The following is an 11,306-nucleotide window of genomic DNA, read 5'->3' on the forward strand; positions in this document are numbered from 1 at the left end:
AACTGAAAAGAAGATGGAAGGGATTGAGAAGACCCTCAAAAAGTTTGGTGAGAAGAGTTACAATATTTTAAAGGCCGCTTCTGATAGTATCAAGGTCCTTATTAGCAAACTCGAACAGGTCTAGGGGGATAAGGCCCTTGGGGACACTACTGAGGAGAACGATGGAACCCCTGAAGATAAGGAAGTTGGTCCTGGAAAAAGAACAAGAGCAATTACTAGGAAGAAGCAAAACCAAAGTACGGACAGTGAGATATCAAGAGGACTGTTGTAACAATGGAGCAATTGGAGCTGGAAGCTGCCGAATTACTAAAGAACTTCACCTAGGCTTGACTGTTCTTCTTTGCTTTTTTTGTTGTCTGGTGTTTAGTTTCTTTGTGTTGTGTCTTTTCTGCTGCTGGCTTTTTATTTTTGGCCAACTGTCCTCTCTATGGTTGTTGTCTTTTGTTTTTCCGATGGACTTTGATGACTATCTTTTGATTCTATGATGTAAAGGGTTTCAAGGACCCTTCAGAACCTGTTTTCCCTTAATCAAAAACTTATATAAAACCTAAATGGAACAAATCCCTATTAGTAATCATAAATATTTATTATTTCTATAATTTATATCTAATATAAATGGGCCAATAGTTAAACACATAAAACCATTCATTGTTATAAAAGAAACACATTATTATATAAAATATAACTTATATCCAACACAAAAGGACCAATAGTTGAACACCTTTCAACAAAACTTCACATTCATGGAAAAATACAAGATATCTATTATGCTCACCTTTTATAGTTCACTTGTTAATGAATGTATTTATGTATTTTTATATAACATTCATGAGTTCTCATGTGTTCAAATATAGGTTGATTTTGACCAACATTTGGTTATTTTTAATTTACATATGAACTATTTATTTGTAATATATAATATAAATATGTGGCAAAACTGGATATGATAAGCACATATAAATGTACAACAATTAGACCCTATACATCAATATTATTCATAAAAACAATTAAATTTATTTATCAAAATCGAATAACTTATTTACATAATGTATAGGCTGAAATGGATACTTGTAAAAAGTTTTTTATATATAAGCGATACAAGCGTAAATATTGATGCTCTCATACCAATTGATCAGTCGTGGTACTAGTAAAATTCCTATTTGCAGGACGCCTTTTGTTTGATTAGAGAAACGAAATTGTGGATGCTTGCCCGATAGACTTGGCTATCGTTCCTGATCAAGTCTCTACTAATCTCATGAACGCGAGATCTGATCTGTCTACCTTCCTCTTCCTCCATTAATGTGCGAACAACTTTACAGGAAAAAGAATCGTCCTCCTCATTTCTCCTGACTTCCACCCCCAACTCGAGTTCCTGGGCTATGAGCTTAGCATTCAAGCTCTGTTCGTACTGCAGTGCAAGAGTAACAAACGGCACCTCAAACCTCAATCCTCCGGACACTGAGATCCAACCGCAATTATTGAGGAGCGCTCCTGCAGAAGAATGGGCCAAAATGTGCAACTGAGGCGCCCACTCCGTCACCAGAAGTCCTCTTCTTTGCGTGCGCTTTACAAAACCGTGGGGCAACGCAACAGCCATCTGGTGGAGAAGAACAAAGAGAAAAGGAAGCTCACTTTCTTCTAAGCCCAGAGCCAAGACAGTGAGCTCCTGCTGGGTGAGAATACATTCGCTGCCAAAGGAGGCTACCACCACCGAACAGGGCTTCTGCACATCCAGCCAGGCCAAGCAACGGTCAATTGCCGGTGGCGGCATTAGATCGGGCATCTGAATCCCCACGGGAAGCACGGGCCTGCCGGTTGTTCTCTCTATATATTCCAAGTATTTGCCATCTAATTCTACGCACGATTTGAAGGCTATCGCCCAGCTAGCCTTAAAGCACATACTCCACGGCTCTGCCATATTAACTTGCCCCTCGTCCTTTTGGAATATATCCAGGTGCTTCCGTGCGGAGCGGAAACCAGGCGGGGGAACTGTCAGATCTGGGACTATTATACAACGGTGGCTTCTTGGCCAAGAAGGAAACCTGTACTCGAGGGAGACGTTATAACGAAAAATATGGAGGGGAAGTAAATCTTGAGACCTTGAGCACGCAATTTCTTGGCCAGCTCTAAGAAGGCTCTGATGTGGCTTTTTGAAAGCCAAGGAACCATCATAACATGGAGCTGCCGCACCTCTGCTTCCATGCTACTGGAATCATATTGCAAGTTTTCTATTGAAGACAATTCGATTGCTCGTTTAAATTGCCGAATTATCGGGCGTGATTATCGATTAGATGAAGAACAACGACTATGAACCACAGAAGCTAGCAGTCCGTGCATCTTAATTCATAACTCTTATCATTTACTTGTCCAAATTGATGTTAACATTATTAGTCTGTTAATATCTGTTTGGTTGGGGATTAAACTGTGGGGTAGTTTTTCATCAAAGTTTTGTATTAGATTGGTTTGTTGGCGTATTTGAATGTTAGGTGTATTTGAATGGTTCTAAATGATATCATTACAGATTGAGTCTTGGTATATATAAGGTCCCACATGATAAAGAATGAGCCAAGTGTTAATGATGAAGTACCCTTTAGCTCTTGGCTCTTAGTCAAAATGAAATTTTGTGAATGATATTAACCATCCATAATTTTTTTTTTTTTAAATTGTAATCTATTGATTTAATATGCAATAACCTATGTGCCATTTGAAACATCAATTTTTATTTACTTCTTTACAAAGGACATATATGAACATGAGTTAAAAACAATAGATTTGCATAACAATCAATCTTTGCTTTATAGAATACTTTGATAATTGTTCAAATTTTTTATTGGAATTTAGTTTCATAGTTTTTTTGTTAAAACTTGTTTTTAGATTTGAGAACTTCATCGGAATTTGGAAAATCTTCTTCATTTGGTGTCATTTCAATTTTGGATATAGACAAGTATGTTGATTCTGCAACATATTGTTAGTTAAATTTAAGGAGTTCAAAATCCCTATACTACAAAAAGCTAAGATGTTTGACCAGTGGATGATAGATTGTCCATAATATCTCTCCTACACTTCAGACTTTGCAAAACCCACTTTGAAAAACTTACTTCTTTGCACCTACATTTCATAATATTAGAATGATAAAATTTGATGATAATAAATTACTCTCAACTTTAAATACACCAAAAATATAGTGTGAAATCATACTTATAAAAACGCTTTAAAATTAGAAATATATAGTATCTAATTGATATAAGCATAATTGTTTTTTGCTATCATACTATTTGATCACAATGTTATTATAGATGACATGGGCTCGTAATCCTCTAGGTTAAATTTGCAAGCATGTTGTGGTTTCATGAAATATTATTGGACCTTCATTTTTAAGAAATGTGAAATAGTCTCTTATATGTCTACGATTAAGGTTTCAAGGTGTGACTCATCATTCAACTTGCCACATTAGCATATCTAGTGAGAACTTTCCTGAAAATGAACTTTTAAAGATTCAACCGAAAACTTAATCCCGATCTCCCAAGTTCTTGAACAAAATAAATATTATTTGTTATTAGAACAATATCTAATTCTTATTTGAAATATAACTTACATGTGCAACCTAAATGATCGCAATGGCTTTCAGTAAGTATAAATCTTGTTATCTCTAATTTTTATATTCAACAAAAATGGATCAATTGAACACATAAATACTATTTTTAATAAAAATAAAACATTATTATTATTATTTTAAATAAAATCTATATTGAACTTTAAATGATCATTAATTTTTTATTTTATTTAATAATATTGTATATTTCATAGTAAAATTTAAAGTATTTAGTGTGCTCACCTTTTATATTTGCGAGTAGACAAACTATTAATATGAAATACTCCAGTGCAATAAGTGTATCCCCAATAATTTTAAACATAAGGAAAATAGTTTTTTGGCATAATAATACTACTTTTATTTAAATAAAATATATATTTTACAAATCACACAATTATAGTGAATAGTTATAATATTTGATAAGAAATAAATACAAAAATAGTTATTTTACATGTTAATGAATGTATTTTTGATTTTTTATATAATATTAATAGATTCTGATTGTAATGACATTAGATTTCCACAATCCATTATGTTGAATTTTTCTATTTCTGGTTTTGATTGTGCGTGAATTTCTTGCATCAATGTTTTAGATCACACTCTTTGATCCATCATCATGATGAGAGAGTGCATAAGGAGAAGGAGAAAAGGTAAGTTGCAAACTAAGACAATCTAAAAAGGAGGGATGACAAGAGTAAAGGGAGAACACAGAACTCAAAGAGAGTGGACAAGACAATAGAAGGTTAAAACAATAAGTTAAAAGAAAAAAAAAATGAGTAAAAATTAATGCTTAAAGAAAAAGAAACATATAAACAAAATTTTATTTAAAAAATTAAATTGAAAAAACTAAATAAATACATATTATATAGATATATAAGAGCATATATATGAGTAAGTTTAAAGGAATAATAATTATAAATTAAATAAGAAAGAAAGGAATAACATGAAAATAATGAAAAGGAGAAATATGAGACTATTTAATTATACTACTAATGAAGCCCCAAAAAAACTAGCGAATATGTTAAGACGAAAACATATATATTGGATGATTCATAATCATAATGTAAGAGAGTGTCAGGAGTTGTAAATATGTAAATTGCATAATTAGACTCACTACAGATGATATTTGAAGGGGGAAGAGAGATGGAAAGAAGCACCAGACATGAGGAGAATGAAATCACAAAATATGATCTGAAACATTGGTGGAAAAAAGATACACGATCAAATCTAGAAGCAATTACTTGATAAGACAACATTTTTACTAACTTAAATAAATTAAAAAAATGAACATTCTCTTGTCATTAACTATTTGTATAATTACATAGTCAAAATCTGACTCCATGTCCCTAAATTTACTTCTCCTAAACTTCTCGCTCAAATATGGTACATAGACCCTCAAACCATCAATACTTGAAATGTTCAATTTAGGAAACCCATCATTGTTGAGTAAGAAGAAGCATAAATGCATAATTATTAAATAATACAACACAAATTAGTTGCCAAAGTAATAAGAAAATCAAAATTAAATAACAAAAGTATTCAGAAGACATAGATTTACGTGGTAAAACCTTTACAACATGCCAAGGAAACATCAATGGGGCAAGGTATAGGTATTCTTATTGCTGAAGGGAAAACAAAATTTCCCAAGGAGAAGAGCATTTGAGGTATTAGAGCTCGCAAAATGGATAGTAAATTTTTAACAATGATCCATCTAGGGCATGAAAGTGCCATAACCTCATCATTAATTGCATTAGGAGTCCATTTTAAGGCCCTAAAGGTGTAGTTGCCTATACTCCAATACTATTTGTTCATAATCAATTATTTCATGTTGATGGCTTTAAAGATCAGGAAAAAGCCTTTTTGAACCATTCAAATAAAATAAATTTAAATACCCACCATACATTTCTAAACCATTAATCTAAACAATTTTTAGCAAAACTTTGCTACTATCAACTGCAGCAAAATGATTGCTATACTTTTAAACCTAATTTAGTGTCTGGGATAGGAACTGGTTGTTCCATAAATGCTTCCTTCTTTATATGTCTTTTGTTTTCTTTGCTTTAATTATAGAATGATAAGATAGTTATTTTTTCCTTAAATCCCTTTAATTATTTTAGAAATTGTACTTGCATTTTTTTGTAATGCTAGAATGATAAATTTTAATGACAATAATTGGATGAAAATTAAAATAATGATTTAAACAATAATTTATTGTTTAAATTTATAAAATCCAAATATTTAATTATGATTCAAATTATGATAAGAAATATATTGTGAGTTCTCTTATACAAGAGAGAAGGAATACTAGTCATGTGGGTCAACTTTGTCAACATGTAGTCGTTACATGTAATATTGTAATGCCTCCTTTTTTTGTTTTAGAAATGTTCAATTCGCACTTATCTATCTACAAGTAAGGTTTGGAGGTGCAACTTATCATGCAATTCATCAAAATAACACATTTGATGTGAAGTGTCATAAAAATGACTTTTAAGAAATATGACCCAAACTTAATCTAAAAATTTCTAGTAGTTGCAGAAAAAAATATCATTTGTTCTTAGTAGAATATCATATTTTTATATAAAATATAACTTAAATACCACCTAAATGGAAATGATTTGAAATGAGCATGGTGGGAGGCAAGGCAGGAGCAAGGGTTTCAAGGGATTCTAAGAGAGGAGAACATGATTTTGAGGATGATGATGGTGGCAATCCTTCCCTCTATTTGAGTAGAGGGGTTGTTGCAAATGAGGTTGTTGGTTCCAATGGCAAAGGTGATGTTGGCGAGGTGGTCCGTCTACCTTTTCCAGTGGTTGTAGTTGTTTTTGGTGGAGGTAGGGTTTTTTGTTGGAGGCAGTAGGGTTTCTTCTGATGATAAGGCTTAGGGAGATGTTGAAGGTGGAGAGGATGATGGTAATTTTGATTCTACTTTTGGGTCTTTATCTTTGTTCCTCTCCCTTCTTGCTCTCCCTTCAATGTAGCTTAGGGGTTTCTTGTCCGACCTTGTTCCTATTTGGTGTCGCATGTCCTTTGTGGTGGATACTGAGGCTTTGTTGCTAGGTAGAGAGAACTCTAGAGCTAGGCTGCATATGGTTTGGCTTCTCCTTCAGCTGGATCATTTCTCTTCTCCCCCTATTGAGTTGGGGGTTGACTCTTTGGAGGTGGAGATGGTTTTCTCCTATGAGGGGTCTATTTCTTTTCTGTGGATCCTTTGTGCTTTCCTTTCTTATTCCTTGGTGAGGGTTTCTTCTTCTCCTCTTGCTTGTTCTTATGGATCTCTTCTTGAGGTGGTTTTCTCTCATATAGAGGTGGAGACACTACATAGGTTCTGGGTTAAGAGTGGGTTGTTTGGGCAGTTGGTCTAATCTTTTTCTTGTCCTATTGAGATGGCTCTCTCCTATTTAACTAGGCAGATGGTGTGAGGGAGTTTTGAGACTATTGTTGATTGTGTTGCTAGTTGAGGGAGCCTATCAAAAACCTCGTGGAATTATTTGCAGAAGGTTTTGGGTGTCTTGTCAAAACCCTATTTCCCAGAATGTATCTTCAAGACCAGTTGTTTTTGTTTGGGCTTTGACTGGTTGTGGGAGCTTTGTAAAACCCATTTTCACAGGTTGTGGGAGCTTTGTAAAACCGACTCTCAAGGTTGAGGGAGGTTGGAAAAATCGTATGTTTTTAATTCCTCTCAGGGACAGGCTGGATGTTGGTAGTTTTCAAGGGTCTAGTTTGGCCATTGATTTTTTTTTATTAGGTTAAGGATTTGTTGTTTTTTGTGGCCTGGAGAATCTGTTATAGGTTATGGGAGCCTAAGAAAACCCTTCTTGTTGGTTGAGGGTGCCTGATAAAACCCTCGTTCTCTCTTTTTTGAGGTCTATTGTTTGCTAACTTAGTACCTCTGCTTTGGCCAGCCTTGTTTGTAATGTTTTACACTTGATGTTTGGCTTCTGTTTGGTTGGTTGTGGCTGCTCTGATTTTCTATTTATGTTTCTTGCAGCCTTTGGGTTTTGGGATTTGGATGCCCATAAGTCTAGAAGGTTTTAGGTCCTTTCTAAAACTTGTTGTTTGTTGCCAGGTAGTTTAGTCCATTATTCGATTGCAATTCTCTGATTGTAAAGGTTTTGGGGCCCTTTCAAAACCCATGTTATCGTAATCAAAACCATAAATACCACATAAATGGACCAAATATCTATTAGTAACCATAAATAATTGTTATTTGTAACTTTTATATCTAAAACAAATGGACCAATAGTTGAACACAAAAGTCTAAAGTCTATTTGTTGTTATTAAAGCAACACATTATTATATAAAATATATATTATATCCAACACAAAAGGACCAATAGTTGAAATCTTAAAACCTTTCAACAATCCTTCACATTCAATGGAAAAGTACAAGATATCTATTGTGCTCACCTTTTATATTTCACTTGCTAATGAATGCATTTATGTTTATTTATATAACATTCATAAATTCTCATGTGTTAAGTAAAAGTCGATTTTGATCAACATTTAATTATTTCTTAATTTACATATAGATAATTTATTTACAAAATATATGATATAAATATGTGGCAAGAATGAATATCATAAGCACATGTAGATATACAATAATTAAACCTTGTAAAACAATATTATTCATAAAAACAATTAAGTTCATCTATAAAAATCCAATAACTTATCATGAACACTTGTAAAAAGTCTTAAATATTTAATATTTTAAGTGATACAAGCGAAACTATTGATGCTATCATACCAATTGATCAGTGCTGATACTAGTAAAAAGCCTATTTGCAGGACGCCTTTTGTTTGATTAGAGAAACGAAACTGTGGATGTTTGCCCGATAGATTTGGCTATCGTTCCTGGTCAAGTCTCTACTAATCTCTTGAACGCGAGATCTGATCTGTCTACCTTCCTCTTCCACCATTAATGTGCAAACAGCTCTACAGATGTCTTCCTGGGAAAAATAATCATCCTCCTCATTTCTCCTGACCTCCACCCCCAACTTGAGTTCCTGGGCTATGAGCTTAGCATTTAAGCCCTGTTCGTACTGCAGTGGAAGAGTAACAAATGGCACCCCAAACCTCAATCCTTCAGACACTGAGATCCAACCGCAATGATTGAGGAACACTCCTGTAGAAGAATGGGCCAAAATGTGTAACTGAGGAGCCCACTCCGTCACCAAAAGTCCTCTTCTTTGCGTGCGCTCTACAAAAGAGTGGGGCAACGCAGCAGCCATCTGGTGGAGAAGAACAAAGAGAAAAGGAAGCTTACTTTCTTCTAGGCCCAGTGCCAAGGCAGCGAGCTCTTGCTGGGTGAGAATACATTCTCTGCCAAAGGAGACCACCACCACCGAATGGGGTTTCTGCACATCCAGCCAGGCCAAGCAACGGTCATCTGCCGGTGGCGGCATTAGATCGGGCATCTGCATCCCCACGGGAAGCACGGACCTGCCGGTTGTTCTTTCTAGATATTCCAAGTATTTGCCTTCTAATTCTACGCATGAATTGAAGGCTATCACCCAGCTACCCTTAAAGCACATACTCCACCGCTCTGGCATATTAACGTGCCCTTCCTTCTTTTGGAATATATTCCTGTGCTTCCGTGCCCCAAAAGATAAATGGCGGACGTGCGCCGAGGGGAAACCAGGGGGCGGCACTGTCAGATCTGGGACTATTGTACGTTTCTCTACAACGGTGGCTTCTTGGCGTAGAAGGAAACCTGTACTGGAGGCAGACGTTATGACGAAAAATATGGTGGGAATGCCCATTTTGGCGGCAATGGGAGAAACCCAGTACTGTGTCATATCGTGGATTACTAAATCCGGTGAAATCCGTTCCAAAAGGGCTTCGAATGGCTTTTCCCACTCGTCCATGGCTTTGAGAAGTAGGCCAAATGTTCCTCCACGCTTCAAAACTGCAGTTGACTCAACGCCTTACAGGAGTCCATCTATAGAGGGTAGCGGAAGCTCCAGCAGATCGATTTCAGGGATGGGCTGTAACTGCTGCCTAATCCATCTGATATTGAGGGGAGCGGAGAGGAAGGAAATCTTGAGACCGTGAGCACCCAATTTTTTGGCCAGCTCTAAGAAGGCTCTGATGTGGCTTTTTGAAAGCCAAGGAACCATCATAACATGGAGCTGCCGCATGTCTGCTTCCATGCTACCGAAATCAGATTGCAAGCTTTCCATTGTAGCTAAACAGTCCGATTGCTCGTTTAAATTGTAAATTATCGGGCGTGATTATCGATTAGATGAAGAACGACGACTATGAACCACAGAAGCTAGCAGTCCGTGCATCCTTATTCATAACTCTTATCGTTTACCCGTCCGAATTGATTTTAAAATTATTAATCTCTTAATAAAAGCGGTTTGTGGATTAGATTGCGTGGTAGGTTTTTCCAATATTTTGTATTAGATTGATTTGTTGGTGTATTTGAATGTTAGATGTAATTGAATGTTAGGTGTATTTGAATGGTTTCTAAATGATTCTATTACAGAATCAGTCTTGCTAAATATAAGGTCCCCATAACATGATAAAGAATGAGTGAATGTTTATGATGAGGTACCCTTTATCTCTTTGCTCTACATCAAAAAGGTTTCATTTTAAGCATTGTATTCTTATATCAAATAGTAAAAGCAATCTTGTGAACGTTATAAATTATCCATACAAAGAAAAAAAAAACCCAATCTATCAATTTCATATTCAATAACCTATGTGTCATCTCGAACATCAATTTTTATTTATTTCTTTACTAAAGGCATATATGAACACGAATTAAAAAAAAAAAGAGTTGCATAACAATCAATCTCTACTTTATAGAAGAATTTGAAATATAGTTAAAATGTTTTATTAGAATTTAGTTTCACAGTTATTTTTTGTAAAAATTTGTTGTTATATTTGAGATCTTCATCGAAATTTGACAAATTTTCTTAATTTAGAGGCATTTCAATTTTGGATGTACACAGTTAGGTTGGTTCTCCAATCTATTATTAGTTTTAAGAAGTTGAAAATCCTTATAATCGAAAAAGCTAAAATGTTGAACCAACAAACATAAGATTGTTTGTAATTTATCTCTCCTACATTTTAGACTTGCAAAACTTTCTTTGTAAAAATTACATAGATGCACCTACCTTTTGTAATATCAGAATGATAAAATTTAAAAATAATAAATTACTCTCAACTTATAAGTAGAAAAAAAAATTCTCATAATAATTAGATCAAAATTAAAAGATGATTTGAAACAATAATTTATAAATAATTTTATTAAATAAAAATATTTTGTAAATTAACAAAGATAAATATATTGTACATTCTCTCTTGTAATAATTTTTATTAAAACTATAGCTCATAAAAGTAATTAAATTTATTTATAAAATTTAATAATATACATTAAGTACACTAAAAATATAGTGTGAAATCATACTTATACAGACTCTTTAAAAGTGCAAATTTATTGTATTTAATTGATAGAAGTATAAATATTTTTGCTATCATACAATTTGATCAAAATGTTATTATAGATGTAGGGGCTTGTAGTCTTTCAGGCTAAATTTGCAAGCATGTAGTGGTTTCATGGAATATTATTGGACCTTCATTTTTAAGAAATGTGAAATAGTCTCTTATATATCTACAATTAAGGTTTGGAGGTGTGACTCATCATTCAACTTGTCACATTAGTGTGTCTAGTGAGAATTGTCGTAAAAATGACCTTTTAAAGATTC

The 11,306-nt window shown here is 34.2% G+C and overlaps 2 protein-coding genes across 2 annotated transcripts; both read right to left on the reverse strand.

Moving 5' to 3' along the window:
* Positions 1-1,156: 1,156 nt before the first annotated feature.
* Positions 1,157-2,202, reverse strand: LOC131065341 (UDP-glycosyltransferase 91D1-like). Its single transcript, XM_057999832.2, has 2 exons — positions 2,100-2,202; positions 1,157-2,004 (listed from the first exon to the last, which is right to left on the reverse strand). The coding sequence occupies exons 1-2, from the start codon at positions 2,200-2,202 to the stop codon at positions 1,157-1,159; spliced, it is 951 nt and encodes a 316-aa protein (XP_057855815.2).
* A 6,167-nt stretch (positions 2,203-8,369) lies between these two features.
* Positions 8,370-9,458, reverse strand: LOC131065342 (UDP-glycosyltransferase 91D1-like). Its single transcript, XM_057999833.2, has one exon. It carries the CDS (start codon positions 9,456-9,458, stop codon positions 8,370-8,372), a length of 1,089 nt encoding a protein of 362 aa, XP_057855816.2.
* Between the last annotated feature and the right edge of the window lie 1,848 nt (positions 9,459-11,306).

The sequence above is a fragment of the Cryptomeria japonica genome, chromosome 11 (genome assembly GCF_030272615.1).
Source record: "Cryptomeria japonica chromosome 11, Sugi_1.0, whole genome shotgun sequence".
NCBI lineage: Eukaryota > Viridiplantae > Streptophyta > Pinopsida > Cupressales > Cupressaceae > Cryptomeria > Cryptomeria japonica.

Bases quoted from the DNA above. Each gene is read 5' to 3' on its own strand.
- LOC131065342 (XM_057999833.2), bottom strand. From the start codon at position 9,458: ATGGACGAGTGGGAAAAGCCATTCGAAGCCCTTTTGGAACGGATTTCA.
- LOC131065341 (XM_057999832.2), bottom strand. From the start codon at position 2,202: ATGGAAGCAGAGGTGCGGCAGCTCCATGTTATGATGGTTCCTTGGCTT. The intron at 2,005-2,099 runs GTCTCAAGATTT...GTTGTATAATAG, and splicing joins CAAGAAATTGCGTGCTCAAG to TCCCAGATCTGACAGTTCCC.